The sequence below is a fragment of the Pseudophryne corroboree genome, chromosome 10 (assembly GCF_028390025.1).
Source record: "Pseudophryne corroboree isolate aPseCor3 chromosome 10, aPseCor3.hap2, whole genome shotgun sequence".
NCBI lineage: Eukaryota > Metazoa > Chordata > Amphibia > Anura > Myobatrachidae > Pseudophryne > Pseudophryne corroboree.
This window is the reverse complement of record NC_086453.1, coordinates 16,779,995-16,798,852: the sequence shown is the minus strand read 5'-3', so window position 1 is coordinate 16,798,852 and position 18,858 is coordinate 16,779,995. Positions and strand designations below refer to the sequence as shown.

Sequence of the window (18,858 nt, the reverse complement as noted above, 5' to 3'; positions counted from 1 at the left end):
CCGGAGGCTATATGTGAGGTATTTTTAGCCAAAATAGGTATTCATTTGCCTCCAAGGGCGCCCCCCTCCCAGCGCCCTGCACCCTCAGTGACTGCCGTGTGAAGTGTGCTGAGAGGAAAATGGCGCACAGCTGCAGTGCTGTGCGCTACCTTTAGAAGACTGAGGAGTCTTCTGCCGCCGATTCTGGACCTCTTCTTACTTCAGCATCTGCAAGGGGGCCGGCGGCGAGGCTCCGGTGACCATCCAGGCTGTACCTGTGATCGTCCCTCTGGAGCTGATGTCCAGTAGCCAAGAAGCCAATCCATCCTGCACGCAGGTGAGTTCACTTCTTCTCCCCTAAGTCCCTCGTTGCAGTGATCCTGTTGCCAGCAGGACTCACTGTAAAATAAAAAACCTAAGCTAAACTTTTCTAAGCAGCTCTTTAGGAGAGCCACCTAGATTGCACCCTTCTCGGCCGGGCACAAAAATCTAACTGGCTTGGAGGAGGGTCATAGGGGGAGGAGCCAGTGCACACCACCTGATCGGAAAGCTTTACTTTTGTGCCCTGTCTCCTGCGGAGCCGCTATTCCCCATGGTCCTTTCAGGAACCCCAGCATCCACTAGGACGATAGAGAAAAAGTGGGTGAAGGTGGAAGGTACGGCAGTCGTGGTATTAGTTTATCTGTAGAAAGAGCGGTATGGTCAGACCAGCGTCCGGCTGTCGCCCTGCAGCACTAGGTAGGTGAGGTGACGGTTCCCGTGATGAAATGCGACTTGTGTCGTATATGTGATGTTCGGTCTAATGCATAAAGTGCACGTATAGGATGATAAGAGAAGAATAAAACTCACTACAGTACACTGCAAAGCAGAGACTTTATTGTTCATGGAAATACAACACACAGATCTCTGTACAGTATCTGATACAGGTCGGCACGTGTCCTCAAGTACAACAAACAGTGCATAGAGAAAGAGACAATATTACTGTACTCCAAATCCAGGAGGGATCCCGCCCTTCCAGAGCCTAAATACAGGCCCCCAATAGTAAACACTAACATGACAGTGCAGTCAGTAATCAGTTGACGGGGACAGCAAATGTGTATAGCAAATGTGACGGGTACAGCCAGTGGGATGGTTTAGTATAATCGCTGACCCCTAATTCTTACTATACAACGTATGTTGCACTCTATGGGGGTCATTCCGAGTTGTTCGCTCGCTAGCTGTTTTTAGCAGCCGTACAAACGCTAAGCCGCCGCCCTCTGGGAGTGTATCTAAGCTTAGCAGAAGTGCGAACGAAAGGATCGCAGAGCGGCGGCAAAATAATTTTGTGCAGTTACAGAGTAGCTTCAGACCTACTCAGCGCTTGCGATCACTTCAGACTGTTCAGTTCCTGTTTTGACGTCACAAACACACCCTATGGCACCCAGCACATTGGGCATGGCCCAACCACACTTGCGTTTTTCCTGGCATGCCTGCGTTTTTCCGAGCACTCCCTGAAAACGGTCACTTGACACCCAGAAACGCCCACTTCATGTCAATCACTCTGCGGCCAGCAGTGCGACTGAAAAGCATCGCTAGACCTTGCGTGAAACTACATCGGCCGTTGTGAAAGTACGTCACGCGTGCACATTGCGCCGCATATGCATGCGCAGAAGTGACTTTTTTTGCATCATCGCTGCACAGCGAACATTTTCTGCTAGCGATCAACTCGGAATGACCCCCTATATTACTATACACACACACCAAAATGGCTGGGAGTAGCCGAGTCCGGAGCATGAGAGGCGCCGCCCATCCAACGCAGCGGCTGCGTGCGACATCACATGTCCACCCCTAAAAACAGTCCGGACACACCTATGTTGTCCGGACCACTCCCCCCTGATTCCGCTTCGCTGCACCCCAGACACCCGACCCTGTCAATCACAGTGCGATCGGATCATGACGGGATGCGATAATCAGCCGATCTGCATAAACGCAGCTTTGCTGTTGTGACTGAATGAGGGCCTATATACCTTTCCTTTAATAACCCATTTATTACTGTATAATTTTCTCAACAGAAGTGCTTTAATAAATCAATTTCATCTCAGTGTCACCTTATAGTCTAATGACCGATTCACCAAAAATCCAAACAAGAGTTAAGCCATAGCTTTCTGTAAGGCCAAGATTCATTCAGAGTCAAACTGAAGCAAGGCGAGTATTGCAGAATAGGACACGGGCCCATTTGCGCAGCATTTTGTGAAGTCGCACTGCGCCCAAAATAAGCATGCGCAAATACAAGAATGCAGTGTCAAACGCATTCACACTGCATCTATAACTACAGAGGAGGAACGGGGATAGGAGGGAGCACGTAGGAAGACTCCAGTAAGGGGAAAGTACGGCCAATGCAGATTAGCACAAAGCCGCGTATAGGGGGGATTTCAATAAGCCCCGGTCATTTTTCAGGCAATTAAAAAAAAAAAAAAGAAGGGGGGGCTTTACTGCAATCCCCCCCCCCAACCCCCCCCCCCCCTCCCCCCCCCCCGGGCAATCCAATTAGAGCCCGTTTTACTCCCTGAACAATTATATGTTTTCGGGCAAAAACACGTAGGATCCGTGATAAGTTCTTGGACCTATGTGTTTTTGCGGCTGCAATCAGGAAAACAGGGCGCTTTTCAGGTTTTTTTTTTTTGGTACCTCAGCAGGTTCAAAAAAAAAAAAACCCCAACAACCTGATATGTACCGGTATTGGTAAATTACCACGGGCAATTGAATTCCCCCAATAGCCTGTTAGGAGGCGTATCTTGCACCTAGTAAAGTATACCGGCAGGGACATTTAATGTACTTATAACTCTACATTATGTAATAAAATAAATGTAAAACACAAAGATATTTTAGAAGACTTTGCAGCTGTAGACGATTTTTTTCTCCTATCCGCCAAGAGCCAGACAGAGGACAAAGAGCAGTCTATGGCGCAGGAAGTGGTTGATAACAGAGAACAATTGCTCATGAATATAAATAACTCAGTCACTGTATTACGACTTTCACATATGTATACGTTATGAGATACCCATTCACGATGGACAAACCGTTAGGTTTAATGGCCCTTTAAATCATCAGTAAACTTTTTGATTGAAGCCTAGCATGTACTCCATTATTGCAGGAACTGATTGACTGAAGTAGGAAGGTGTAAATTAATTACTGCTCGCACATAACAAGAAACATTGGCACATATATACTGTACACTTTGTCTTCATTCTTCTTTATAAGACTATCAGTTTGACTGTAATTTATCCGTAAATCCCAGTGGTACAGCCGGACTGCGCAGTGGACGCTGCGGGTAAAAGTCACAACATCCTCGTGTCCATGTGGAATCAGGGAGCATTTCCTGGCACACGAGTCGTTTTCTTATCCAATATCCCTGATTAAAATCTGGCTTCTGGCACATGAGCATTAGACATAATCCCTCAATAAAAATTCAACAATCAATTTGGGGGGCTCGGGGTGTATGGAAGCTGAGTGCAGGTAACTGCATTATAAAAGTATTGTCGCCTGTAGCAACCGTTATACATACTTTCATCTTGTAACCTGCACTAAAAATTACTGTACAATCATGGCATATGAAACGCTGAGTCCTAGAAGGATTTGTATTTTTGCATTATAAAAGACACATCTCATGTGAAAGAATATGGCCGCTGACCGGAGCTCAGGAGGTTGTGTAGCCACCAGCAGCGGTGTGAGTCCAGATACGGCTGCAGGTTCCCGATCAGTGCAAATTCTGTCGCTCAGTCCGCAGGTGGGAGATAACCACCTGCAGTTAGTCAGAGGGAGTGCAGCCCCCACGCCTGCAGTTAGTCACTGGGACTGCAGTCTTCCCCCGGAAACACCACTGTTCAACACGTCTTAAAGTAAAAACTTTTGCGGAGGAAATTAAAGTACCCGGGGATCTGCTTGTACGATCCTTTTGAAGATACTCTGTTCGCCACCTGGATAACCAATAAAACAAAAGATACAGCGTTTTATCAACAGGAGAACAAAGGAGACAGTAGGCTACATGAAATGGATCAATACTTCCATAACATCGTCTTAGGGCCTTTTACACTGACAAACGCCTGGCGGCAACTTTGTATGGGCTGCAGAAATATTTCTGAGAATGCTGCCCATTTACTTACCTGGGAGATCACTGCCGGCACGGTCTCTGATTCCTGGGGAATTACTAATCTGCATTCTCATGTAGTCATGGTCTTGGATGACCATTGGTCCAGCCCAAAGCATGGCTGCCTGCACTGGACGCTCCCAGGAAGGTCGGATACAATTTACAGCAAAGGAGGAAAACATATCTATGTAAAGACGTAACAGAAGTAAGAGACTCACCATCACCAGCATCGCCTGTAATTCTAAGGATCCAGCATATTCTTCTAGGACTTTGTCCAAAACTTCTACATACCACGTTCCACTTACTTTATCCCTCCAGGATACAAAACCTGACATAGAAACAGATCACTTTACAGAAAGCACCTCCAGCCCTCAGCCTACTTCACCGAGCTTCCATACAAAGCATTGCAGAGGTCTGTAAAAGACTTTCATGATGTGCGACTCTTACCTGGAAACGTTGAGTATGACACCAGGATGTCGCTGGACGTAGGCAGACTAACCACAGCGTCGGTTTCATCAGTGTCCTCCTCGTCCGGACGGACTGCGGTGGCGTCAGATTGTACGGACTCCGCATCATATTTGCTGGGTGGCTCCCCTGAGTCCACAGAAAAACCTCTGTCCTTCTGATCTGCAAAGAGACAATTACTAGTCTCATCCACATGTCTGTAGCCGAGCGTCCTACTGCCTTAACGCTGCACTACCGTTTCCTGTAAAACTGACTAATGTGTGCCTCAGTCTGCAGCAGCTGTGGCCCCCGGGACCAGCTATCTACAGCAGAGGGACCAATTCCTTGATTATGACTTGTGACTGATCATCCACAGCTGCCAATTTTAAATATCAACGCTGCGTTTTCTTAAACTACTCTATGATCCCTGAAATAACGGATGTTAGCAAGGTTGGGACAGAGCAAACCCTGAAATCTGAATGACATCCCTGCACTCTCCAAGGCTGAGGGGTGGACTCAATGCACAACAGAGGCTATATGATGTTGCAGTACGAATAACTGGGAAGCTTTGCTTTATCATTTGAGCATTTTGTCTTGTATCAGATTCCCACGCATTTCACCCTTTACTATTGTGCACTTAGCATTTTTACACAGGTGCTGTGTGACGTCAGTTTTACCTTTATGTTTTATTAAGAACCATCTAAGTGTTTAAGCTTTAATTGCCCTTTAAATTGACGATCGTCAAAAGCTTTTGTGCAATGACTTCTGGGTAACACAATGAACAATGGTGGTCATTCAGAGTTGTTCGCTCTGTAATTTTCTTCGCATCGTAGCGATTTTCCGCTAACTGCGCATGCGCAATGTTCGCACTGCGACTGCGCCAAGTAAATTTTCTATGCAGTTAGGTATTTTACTCACGGCATTACGAGGTTTTTTCTTCGTTCTGGTGATCGTAATGTGATTGACAGGAAGTGGGTGTTTCTGGGCGGAAACTGGCCGTTTTATGGGTGTGTGTGAAAAAACGCTACAGTTTCTGGGAAAAACGCGGGAGTGGCTGGAGAAATGGAGTAGTGTCTGGGCGAACGCTGGGTGTGTTTGTGACGTCAAACCAGGAACGAGAAGCTCTGAACTGATCGCACTGGAAGAGTAAGTCTCGAGCTACTCAGAAACTGCACAGAGAAGTCTTTTCGCAATATTGCGAATATTTCGTTCGCAATTTTGCTAAGCTAAGATTCACTCCCAGTAGGCGGCGGCTTAGCGTGTGCAAAGCTGCTAAAAGCAGCTTGTGAGCGAACAACTCGGAATGAGGGCCAATAGTAAGAGTAGAGGCAAGTATTACAGTATATAGGACTTTCAAAGAGTTTATACGTGTATGGTGGGGGGGAGGCAGTCTTCTAAGCATTGGCTGTCTCTATCACCCTGCAAGCTGCATGTCAGTACCTCCACCGCAGGCTTGGATGAAGAACAGCTTCGGCTTCCCTCGCAGGCTGGGGCAATTGGAGCCGTTGAAATAGTCCACAATTCGCTCCACAGGGATCCGGACCCCGTCAGTCCCGTAAACCCCGCCTGGAAACTGCGTGTGCCGCGTCTAGCAAGGAAAAACATTGTTCCACTATTTACAGGGCTGTTCAATGTTACCATTAATACTGGAACATTAAAGTTATCCGTGATCCTTCAATCTCTTTATCATTGTCCCCTGATCCACAGCTGTACGCAGGGCTGGACTGTCAGATAAGAACCAGCGTATCTCATGTATTCAAAATTATCCTCAAACATTATAGATAACTGCGGCAAAATGAATATCCTCCTGTGTGTTCCAGCAGAACTAAATCCCCGATTGTGCTCATCCACTGTTATGTATAATAAGTCTATGCAATGGCTCCAGTCTCCACTGACATATTTATCTCTTATCACAGCTCACCCATTATGGGAAGAACGCAGCGGGCGCCGGACACAAGTCATGTGGGTGTGACAGCATTACGCCATCAGCAGGTTTTTAACTAGACTGTTAGTAAAATAAGAATGAAAGCGTCAGCTCTGCAGCCCAATTAGATTCTGGCCGTGCTTTGCACATGTTTTAAGTTAGGACATGCCGACACGGATGCATTTCTAGAAACCGCTCAGAAAGGGACAGAGATGTTCATTCAGAGTTGATCGCAGCCAGCAACTATGGGGGAGTTCACGCCTATGGGGGAGTGTATTTTAGCCTAGCTGGGCTGCGATCGCTTGTGCAGCCCTGCTAAACGAAAAAAATTTAAAGCAAAAGAAGACTAGCCCTGGACATACTTACCCAGTGCAATGGATCCAGCGATGATGGGCTCGGCTTTGACGTGACTCCTCTGCCCTCCGTTCTCCTGGACACGCCTACGTTTTACTTACCACTCCCCGAAAACGCTCTCCAATAGACCGGATCCACCCTGGAACGCCTTCTTCCTGTCAATCTTCCTTGCAGTCCGTCCTGTGACCACTTTCTTCTTTAGACGCGACGTAACCCACGTCGCGCACGCGCACTGCGGCCGCCGCACATGCACATTCCGCACCCGTTCGCACAGGATAAACCGCTGCGTGCGAACGGATCGGAATGACCCCCAGAGGTCGGTAATGACACTTACAACCTGACAGGCGGTTACAGAAATCTCTCAGTACGACACTAATCATCTGTCGTATCCTCAGGTGTGAAACTTGTAATCACTAAAATAAAGTTACTGTAACAATATGTTGCTTATCGCTGTAATGGGAGAGTCCGCTGCCTCCAACTAGCTCTGTGGGACAGATATGGCCCGCCAATGTAACCCTCTGTCTTCAAAGAGTTACAATATATGAAACACTTAAAATAAAAAGGAGAGATTATTAGTACTTTGTGTTGTGGTCACATGATCGCCGGGATGTTGACCGCATATATGCAGCACAGAACTTAGGTTCTCAGTTTCTATGCCAAAAAAGGTGCTGTATGTGTGGAGTTTGTATGTTCTCATGTGTTTGCTTGGGTGCCTCCACTACAAAACATACTGGTAGGTTAGTTGGCCTGTGACAAATCGGACACTGGTCTAGGGGAGGAAATTTACACTGCAATCTCCAATAGGGCAGGGAAAGATTAAAGATTCTGTGTTAAGTGCTGAACAACATGGTGGCACTATATAAACAACAATTAAAATGAATCTATAAAGATTCAATAAATGTTTCTTCTCTAGGGGGTCGATTCAATTCACTGACAGTTGAATAGTGCAGGGAATTAGCTCCCGGCGCTATTCAATACAGCGACAAGTGACCCACAATTGTCGGGAATTCTTCTCTCTCCCCCGGGGGATGAGAGAAGAAATCCGACAAAAGTGCTGCCACGCGGCCGGCGCGAGGCTGATTCTGTCAGGAATCAGCATTGCGGCAGGAAGTTAAGTCGGAGAATGCCCGTTCTCCTGACAATTCAACCTGTTAAGTCCGCGAAAACGGGCATTTGCCGACTTAACTTGAGCTGAGTTGAATAGCGACGGGAGTTAACTCCCGGCGCTATTCAACTGTCAGTGAATTGAATCGACCCCTAGGTGTCCAAAGAAGTTCATTATTTTTGATGACTAAGGGACTGGAGGGTAGATGACGCACAGTTATAATGGTGTTCCTTGCAGGTAGCAAATGATAGGGGGTGGGGGGACCTACCCAACACATATACTCCGATTTCTGAAACTGTAATCCGGTGGAACGAGGGCAGTTCTAAACCAAATAACCATATTAACATTTATTCTACAGGACAGTGTGATGAAAACGGACGGGTGCGATGGTCTTTTATCCTTTTACCCTCTCAGGAACTATTACACTTTAAATGCGCCATATTAGAATGGAAGCTTCCTCACCTCGCAGCCATGGGACAAGATCACCACCAGACAGCAATCCCGCTTACTGTGGTCTTTGGCTGCCAGGTCCTGCAGCTCCTTGTGAATTTCCTGCCAACATACATAATGAGCGTTATATAGACACCAAACCGCACATCCAGAGTCACTTATCGCCAAGGGAACATACTGACCGCCCCCTTCAGGTTACTCTTCACCACAACCTCGAAATGGAACGACCGCATCCGGCTTTCAAGTTTCTCCCGGTCGATGTTTGAGCCGGTTCTGTCTGACAAGTTGGAGGATTTCAGGAACTCCACGTTATTGATTATGAGGCAGTATCCGCAGGGGTCGAAGTTCATTGGGTAATCCTAGGAAATGACGGTCATGGCATTTACAGACAGGCCTTTCATTAAAAGAGTCGCCAAGCACTTATACTGGGTGCACACGCTGGACCATGCAATACAAACTATCATGGTAATATTGCCATTTCATATGATGTGTGACAGATAGAATTAAAGTAGTCAAATTACTACTTTGCTAACTTGGCAAAACAGTTTAAGCGAAACGCGCGCCAGGGAGGGACGCTTACAATGCATCCTGCACCATCTAGGTCAGTCCACATCAGAAATTATTACTCAATATGGGGGTCATTCCGACCGGATCGCACGCTGCAGATTTTTGCAGCGCAGCAATCAGGTCACTACTGCGCATGCACCGCAATGCGCAGGCGTGTCATACAGGTACAAAAGCGGATCATTGCTGAGCGATGGATTTAACGAAGAATCCATTTGCACAGCCGATCGCAAAAGACTGACAGGAAGAAGGCGTTTTTGGGTGGCAACTGACCGTTTTCTGGGAGTGGTTGGAAAAACGCAGGCGTGTCCAAGCGTTTGCAGGGCGGGTGTCTGATGTCCATTTCCGGGACAGGAATAGGCTGAAGTGATCGCAGCGGCTCAGTAAGTCCAGACCTACTCAGAAACTGCACAAACAGTTTTTGCAGAGGTCGGCTGCACATGCGATCGCACACTTGCAAAGCAAAAATACACTTCCGCATGGCGGCAACTACATGTTTGCATGGCTGCTAAAAACAGCTAGCGAGCGATCAACGCGGAATGACCCCCTATGTATTCTAGCTGTGGACAGGCCAAGACATTATTAAAAGTATTATATATATATATATATACATACACACACACACACACACACACACACACACATATACTCATGTATGTGAAATGAACACATAGGGCAGGCTTTTTCAACCAGTGTGCCGTGGCACACTAGTGTGCCGCAACCAGTTGCAAGGTGTGCTGCGGAGCCAGAGCCGCTTCCTGCACCTTCAGAGTTAACTGTTGGCCCGGGCTCTTCTTAGAGGATCAGTCGTGCTCCGGCCTTGACCTATGCCTTGAAAATGGTGCTCAGTATTCACAGCACTCCACTATGAACAACCCCCGCCACTGAGGGACAGGGAGGAGGACAGCTGATAATAATATTTGTTATTTTATTTCTCCTGTGGGGAGCAATAGGATTTATGTGGGAAGAATAAGAATTTATGGATGTATGGGGGGATAATGTGAATAATTCATGTGAGGATCAATAGTATTTATGTGGAGAGAAATATGATTGATGATTGATTTATGTGTGGAGCAATAGGATTTATGTGGGGAGCAATGTGATTGTTTTTTCTGTGTATGCCAATGTACAGGTGTTGTTTTTTTTACTGTGAGGGCCAATGTGTGTGTTTTGTTTTTTTTCTGTGGGGAACTGATGGTGTGCCTTAGCAATTTTAAAATATTGTTCGGTGTGCCGCGAGTAAAAAAAGGTTGAAAATCACTGACATAGGGTGATGTTAACTATCCTCACTATTGATCAGAAAAATATTAAACATGGGCATAATGGTTTGAGAATTGGATGCGCGTGTCCACAGAAATATGGCAGCAACCAGTGACCACTGCATACAATAAAGCAGAGGCAAAACTGTACAGTTCACGCTAATATACCACTTATCAAATGGGTTTTGTGTAAATCATTCCACCGATACTGAATTGCTAGCCTGGAAACGCATCTCGTCATCCAGTTGAATTCTGTACTCATCTGACAGTGCTGTCTGCTGAACTCTGGTGTAGACTTCTAATAGACATATAAATCCCTTAAACTCTAAAATCTGGATAATGCCAGCATTAGCCAACTAATATCAGACATTTTTATCATCAATGAAGGGATTATTGGAACAAATACTGCCAGGGAACACGACTGCGCAATAAAGGACATTTTTAAGTCTATGTTAGGGGTGGTTCAAACTGAGTTTTTTGTTACTACTTCCCCATTTGTGAGCCCTGGACCAAATAAACCCTGTTCCATAACTTCTATGACTGCAGACAAAATGATTTATTGCTAAAAGATAAAAGACAAATGTTAATCTATTATAAATGGGGCTTATCATGAAAATACGTTTAGCACTGTGCGTTAGAGGGCTGTATAATCACAGCAAGCGCTAATACCCTGCGATCAGTTCATGAAGTGGAGGAGGGGCTCTTGGCCATGAAGGCGGACAAGTGATGGTACAGGACCAATCATGTTTCACCTTCTGTGACTCGCGTCCAATCACTCGCTGTCCTGTAATGCTCCATCTCTTTTTCAAATATCTACCTGGCCTATCACAATCAGTCAAGAGAAACTTTAACCCCGTTCACACTGCACCAAAAACCCGGTATCAACACAGTATTTTGCTGAGTCACAGAAGGACTCGTTCTCGACTCCCGGTGTGACCTGGCAATGGCAATGTGAACGGGGTATAATAAAAACCCCTTTAATGTTATAAGTAGTAATGCGGCTTACATATAGGAAGCAATGCACAAACAGTACAAACCGTTTCTGTGTCCAAAACTTTAGGCGTCTGGTCGACAAAGCCTGAGGAAAAGCAAAATGAAATATGTATAGATTATTCTGCTACGACGGAATCACAAATATCATACAACTGAACAACAGACCGAATTATTTCACCACATGACAAGACTAAGAAACACATTCTGGGGTCACTCAGATGGGGATGCATGCAAAATAAATAGACATACCGTGTATATATTCAGTGGGATGCACCTAAAGATGTGTCCCGCTCACGCACAGTAGCGTTTGCATTATACACACTGTACACAGTATAAGTTAAAGATAAGTCACAGGCACAAGGGAGAATATAGTCTTGAGTCATTAATAAATTACAAAAATTGCATTTTTAAATATAAAAATGTTTTTAAATACAAATTGAGTAATTTATTCCAAACCGGGGATAAAATGCGCACTCATATTAGGTATGCAAGCGCAGAATGGTAATGTGTCCTAATGGAAGTAGAAGGAAACCAATGTACACCCAATATTAAATGAGCCCCCTGACTTCCCCGTGTTCCGGTTTAAGCTTACGTTTCTGCACCGGGAGCCTTGGTACTGGAGTTGGTGTCATTTGGGCGGGCTTTACGTCACAGCTACCTCCATTCTCCTGTAGGAGGTCTGCTAGGCTGTGCTGCCCGGCGTCCCTGAGACACAGCAGGAACAGGGGGTAAGCCTGACTGCCCCGGGTCTCCAATTCAACCAGTAACTTCCTAGCTTGGTCCCTTCGTGTCCCAGCGCTCTGTAAGAACAGCAATACCAGTTAGTGGCTCCGCGAGTCACACACATAGTGACAATTAGATGTAGCTGATCTCCCGTATATGTTGCGGGTGGTACAACGGAACACATATACCTACCTGTGTTGGATTTTAGAAATGCTGATTTTGCAAAAATGGGGATATGTTTAAGTGATTCATTGGCAGACTGGTGGAACTTGGAAGGAGTGCAGGAGAGGTGGAAAAAACTGAAAAGTGCAATACTAAGTGCAACTGATCTTTGTATCAAAAGGGTTAGGAAAAGCACCAGGAAAAGGAAGCCAGTGTGGTTCACAAAAGAAGTATCAACTAGTGTGAAAGCAAAATAGATGGCTTTTAGGAAATACAAACAGACTCAAAATAATAACGACAAAGAGGTGTATCTGGACAGACGGAAGGATGCTAAGAAAGTGATCAGACGTGCAAAGGCAGAAGCTGAGGAGAAAATGGCCCAGTCAGTAGATAAAGGGGGCAAAACTTTTTTTTTAAGTATATAAGTGAAAGGAGAAAATCAAATGGAGGAATAATAAGACTTAAGACAGAGAGTGAGCATTTGGTGGAGGGTGACAAGGCAATAGCAGATCACCTAAATAATTATTTTTGCTCAGTATTTACTACAGAAGAAGGGATGGGGCCACAGTTATGTTGCAAGGACATTCATAAAAATAAGGTAGATGAAAGTACATTTACAGAGAAGGTCCTAACAGAACTTTCAAAACTAAAAGTGGATAAATCAATGGGACCAGATGGGATACACCCAAGGATACTCAAAGAGCTAAAAGATGTGCTGGTTACACCTTTAACAGAATTATTTAACCAGTCACTAAATACAGGTGCTATTCCAGAGGACTAGAAAAGAGCAAATGTAGTTCCACTGCACAAAAGTGGAAGCAAGGAAGAAGCAAAGTAACTACAGACCAGTAAGCCTTACATCAGTAGTGGGGAAAGTAATGGAAAAACTATTAAAAGAAAGAGTTGTGGAATATCTTAAATCAAACCACTTACAGAATCCAAAACAGCATGGATTTACTGGTGGTAGATCATGCCAAACAAATCTTATTGACTTTTTTGACTCTGTGACGAAAATAATAGATCAAGGGGGAGCTGTAGATGTAGCATATCTAGACTTTAGTAAGGCATTTGACACTGTCCCACATCGCAGACTGCTAAATAAACTTGAAAGCCTGGGGGTGGATTATAAAACAGTTAAATGGATAAGAGCCTGGTTGCAGGATAGGAAACAGACAGTTGTAGTTAATGGAGTGCAATCTATGGAGGGAAATGTTACCAGTGGAGTACCCCAGGGATCTGTACTTGGTCCAGTTCTCTTTAATATCTTTGTTGGTGACATTGCAGATGGTATTGAAGGGAAGGTATGCCTTTTTGCAGATGATACAAAGATATGCAACAGGGTAGACACACCGGGAGGGGTAAAACAAATGATTGATGACCTAGGTAGGCTTGAGAAATGGTCAAGAACGTGGCAACTACAGTTTAATGCTAAAAAATGCAAAATCATGCACTTGGGTCTCAAAAACCCAAAGGCTAAATATAGTATCAAGGGTACTATAATGGAAACTACTGAGGAGGAAAGGGATTGAGGAGTCACTATTTCAAGTGACTTGAAAACAGGAAAGCAATGCAACAAAGCAATGAGAAAGGCAAGTCAGATGCTTGGTTGCATAGGGAGAGGAGTCAGTAGCAGGAAAAAAGAAGTAATAATACCACTGTATAGGTCATTGGTGCGGCCCCATCTGGAATATTGTGTCCAGTTCTGGAGACCATATCTCCAGAAGGATATAAATACATTAGAGAGTGTACAAAGAAGGGAAAATAAAATGGTGCATGGCCTACATCACAAAACTTACCCGGAAAGGCTAAAAGATCTTAATATGTATAGTTTGGAGGAGAGAAGGGAAAGGGGGGACATGATAGAAACTTTCAAATATATCAAGGGTCTTAAAGTTCAGGAGGGAAACATTCTTCAAAGGAAGAGAAATATTAGAACTCGAGGACATACACTGAGACTGGAGGGGGGAGGTTCAGCGGAAATTTAAGGAAAAATTACTTCACAGAAAGGGTAGTGGATAAGTGGAATAGCCTCCCATCAGAGGTGGTAGTGGCTAAGACTGTAGAGCAATTTAAACATGTTTGGGACAGGCATATGAATATCCTTACAAAGAATTAAGGTTCAAAAAGGGTTGAGATTACCTAAAGGATAAAAAAAAAAAAAAGGGGCAGACTAGATGGGCCAAGTGGTTCTTATCTGCCGTCAAATTCTATGTTTCTATGTTACCTACTTTTTAATGTGAGCAATACTCACATTATGTTATAAAGTGAACACAGACTAGCGATGATGTCACACGCATCTTCTGGACTGCGCGCACAGCTCAGCGACTGGATGTTATGGGTACAACAAAATTCACACATAGGAGCAATAAATAAGAATCCTATGCATGTTACTGTATGCAGTGCTCTGGGGTATACTGTATGCAGTGCTCTGGGGTATACTGTATGCAGTGCTCTGGGGTATACTGTATGCAGTGCTCTGGGGTATACTGTATGTAGCTGTGTCTGGAACTGTAATGCTGGGATGGATATGCAGCAAGAACAGGAGAGAATCTCTTTAGCTGTTGTACAGGGGTGTATATGGGACTGATCCTATAATAGGCTGACGGGATAAGTATGCTTCGTGTACAGATATTCCATGGCTCCAGTAATCCGCTCACTATAATACCACTGTTACCCCCTCCTCTCTGCTCACTGTAATACTACTACCGTTACCAACTATCTGCTCACTGTAATACCACTGTTACCCCCTCCTCTCTGCTCACTGTAATACCACTGTTACCCCCTCCTCTCTGCTCACTGCAATACCACTGTTACCCCCTCCTCTCCACTCACTGCAATACCACTGTTACCCCCTCCTCTCTGCTCACTGTAATACCACTGTTACCCCTCCTCTCTGCTCACTGTAATACCACTGTTACCCCCTCCTCTCTGCTCACTGTAATACCACTGTTACCCCCTCCTCTCTGCTCACTGTAATACCACTGTTACCCCTCCTCTCTGATCACTGTAATACAACTGTTACCCCTCCACTCACTGTAATACCACTGTTACCAACTATCTGCTCACTGTAATACCACTGTTACCCCTCCTCTCCACTCACTGTAATACCACTGTTACCCCTCCTCTCTGATCACTGTAATACCACTGTTACCCCTCCTCTCCACTCACTGTAATACCACTGTTACCCCCTCCTCTCTGCTCACTGTAATACCACTGTTACCCCCTCCTCTCTGCTCACTGTAATACCACTGTTACCCCCTCCTCTCTGCTCACTGTAATACCACTGTTACCCCCTCCTCTCCACTCACTGTAATACCACTGTTACCCCTCCTCTCTGCTCACTGTAATACCACTGTTACCCCCTCCTCTCTGCTCACTGTAATACCACTGTTACCCCCTCCTCTCTGCTCACTGTAATACCACTGTTACCCCCTCCTCTCTGCTCACTGTAATACCACTGTTACCCCTCCTCTCTGATCACTGTAATACAACTGTTACCCCTCCACTCACTGTAATACCACTGTTACCAACTATCTGCTCACTGTAATACCACTGTTACCCCTCCTCTCCACTCACTGTAATACCACTGTTACCCCTCCTCTCTGCTCACTGTAATACCACTGTTACCCCTCCTCTCCACTCACTGTAATACCACTGTTACCCCTCCTCTCTGCTCACTGTAATACCACTGTTACCCCTCCTCTCTGATCACTGTAATACCCGTTACCCCTCCTCTCTGCTCACTGTAATACCCCTGTTACCCCTCCTCTCTGATCACTGTAATACCACTGTTACCCCTCCTCTCTGATCACTGTAATACCCGTTACCCCTCCTCTCTGATCACTGTAATACCACTGTTACCCCCTCCTCTCTGATCACTGTAATACCACTGTTACCCCTCCTCTCTCATCACTGTAATACCCCTGTTACCCCTCCTCTCTGATCACTGTAATACCACTGTTACCCCTCCTCTCCACTCACTGTAATACCACTGTTACCCCTCCTCTCTCATCACTGTAATACCCGTTACCCCTCCTCTCTGATCACTGTAATACCACTGTTACCCCTCCTCTCTGATCACTGTAATACCCCTGTTACCCCTCCTCTCCACTCACTGCAATACCACTGTTACCCCCTCCTCTCCACTCACTGCAATACCACTGTTACCCCCTCCTCTCTGCTCACTGTAATACCACTGTTACCCCTCCTCTCTGCTCACTGTAATACCACTGTTACCCCCTCCTCTCTGCTCACTGTAATACCACTGTTACCCCCTCCTCTCTGCTCACTGTAATACCACTGTTACCCCTCCTCTCTGATCACTGTAATACAACTGTTACCCCTCCACTCACTGTAATACCACTGTTACCAACTATCTGCTCACTGTAATACCACTGTTACCCCTCCTCTCCACTCACTGTAATACCACTGTTACCCCCTCCTCTCTGCTCACTGTAATACCACTGTTACCCCCTCCTCTCTGCTCACTGTAATACCACTGTTACCCCCTCCTCTCTGCTCACTGTAATACCACTGTTACCCCCTCCTCTCCACTCACTGTAATACCACTGTTACCCCTCCTCTCTGCTCACTGTAATACCACTGTTACCCCCTCCTCTCTGCTCACTGTAATACCACTGTTACCCCCTCCTCTCTGCTCACTGTAATACCACTGTTACCCCCTCCTCTCTGCTCACTGTAATACCACTGTTACCCCTCCTCTCTGATCACTGTAATACAACTGTTACCCCTCCACTCACTGTAATACCACTGTTACCAACTATCTGCTCACTGTAATACCACTGTTACCCCTCCTCTCCACTCACTGTAATACCACTGTTACCCCTCCTCTCTGCTCACTGTAATACCACTGTTACCCCTCCTCTCCACTCACTGTAATACCACTGTTACCCCTCCTCTCTGCTCACTGTAATACCACTGTTACCCCTCCTCTCTGATCACTGTAATACCCGTTACCCCTCCTCTCTGCTCACTGTAATACCCCTGTTACCCCTCCTCTCTGATCACTGTAATACCACTGTTACCCCTCCTCTCTGATCACTGTAATACCCGTTACCCCTCCTCTCTGATCACTGTAATACCACTGTTACCCCCTCCTCTCTGATCACTGTAATACCACTGTTACCCCTCCTCTCTCATCACTGTAATACCCCTGTTACCCCTCCTCTCTGATCACTGTAATACCACTGTTACCCCTCCTCTCCACTCACTGTAATACCACTGTTACCCCTCCTCTCTCATCACTGTAATACCCGTTACCCCTCCTCTCTGATCACTGTAATACCACTGTTACCCCTCCTCTCTGATCACTGTAATACCCCTGTTACCCCTCCTCTCTGATCACTGTAATACCACTGTTACCCCTCCTCTCAGTAATGCCCCCAGTCTCTGCCCCATACGGCCGCTCACCTGGATCTCCTCCACCATGTCATTGCTGAACACCCCCTTCTCCACCAGAGGGTCCCAAATATCGGCCACCTGCATGGAGGTGACCAGCGCCATCCGGTTCCGCCGCAGAATCTGCCGGTGCCGCTCCTCCATCCTCCTCACACCGACGCCAGAGTCTGTTATTCACACCGACTGCCCCAGTGTCACCGCTTACTTCCGGCAACACGGCGGGGCGCTCCCACTGCGCCTGCGCGGCACCCTACACCTACAGCGCCTGCGCAACACCGCTACGGCGCCTGCGCGGACCGGCCGCCATCTGTGTACTCCGTGCTGTGAGGCGCTGGCGGCCATGTCTGTACACCCAAAGAGACTTTTCCATTCCTACTTCCCAATGCAACATACCCCCCAACTGCACTTTCTTAGCAGGTACAGAACCTTTTTTATGGTCTATACCTGCAAAAAAAAGGGCTTTGTAGCGATTTTTGACTCTCCAAATTAAAAGTATGGGAAAGAGGGCGTGACCGCCCAATCCCATTTACCCGTAACCACACCCCTTCCTTAATTTGTACTGGGGGTGGCCATCGCTAGGTTATGGTCGCCTTAGATGGTACCATTGATAACCACGATGGTGTAAAACCATCTGGAAGGGATCCATCAATGGTTTTACCCATGGATGTTCACCCCTACATTTATGTATAATGAAATGCGGGCCAATCAGAGCCCGCGGTGTGGCTTTATGAGTGTCAGGGGGCGGGCTAACAGATTAAAAAATAATATATTCAGTAGCAGTGAACCATCGATGGTGGCAGTAGCGGATCTTGCCACGGGCAAGCAGGACTTTTGACCGGGGCGCCGGCGCCATCCGGAGGGCACCACACACCATACTTAGCTACTTTGCTGCCTCCTCCTCCGGGAGGAGGCTGCGTTGTAGGTGTATGGGGGGCGTGGCCGGCAGCAGGAGAGCCGGTTCGGAGGCGTAGCTGGCAGTAGAATGGGCGGTTTGGGGGCGTGGCTTCGTGTTCGCGTCATCGTGACTCCGCCCCCCGCTATGCTGAGCGGAGGGCGGAGCTACGATGATGCGATTCAGCGCGAATCGCGTCATCGGACCCCCTCGGGCCGCCCGCACGTTCTCTGCTGCGGGCGGCCGAGGGGGAGAGCGGGAGGCTTGCACACCTTTCCGGAGGGCCAGGAGGGTCACCCGATTTTCGGGAGCCTCCCGGCCATTCAGGGAGGGTAGGCAAGTATGCCACACACACCATGGCAAGAACCACTGCTGCTGTGCCCCCCGCTGCCTGCTGTCCGCTGTCCCGCTGCGAAGGAGAAGACCTTTACTGTAATGATGTGCAGTGCGCGTTGACGTCATCGC

At 46.6% G+C, this 18,858-nt stretch overlaps 1 protein-coding gene across 1 annotated transcript; it reads right to left on the bottom strand.

Moving 5' to 3' along the window:
- Positions 1-2,488: 2,488 nt before the first annotated feature.
- CASP9 (caspase 9) lies at positions 2,489-17,744 on the bottom strand. Its single transcript, XM_063942169.1, has 9 exons — positions 17,514-17,744; positions 11,791-11,998; positions 11,243-11,283; positions 8,565-8,741; positions 8,395-8,484; positions 5,990-6,137; positions 4,553-4,732; positions 4,324-4,433; positions 2,489-3,935 (listed from the first exon to the last, which is right to left on the bottom strand). The coding sequence occupies exons 1-9, from the start codon at positions 17,643-17,645 to the stop codon at positions 3,843-3,845; spliced, it is 1,179 nt and encodes a 392-aa protein (XP_063798239.1). The 5' UTR covers positions 17,646-17,744; the 3' UTR covers positions 2,489-3,842.
- Positions 17,745-18,858: the final 1,114 nt, after the last annotated feature.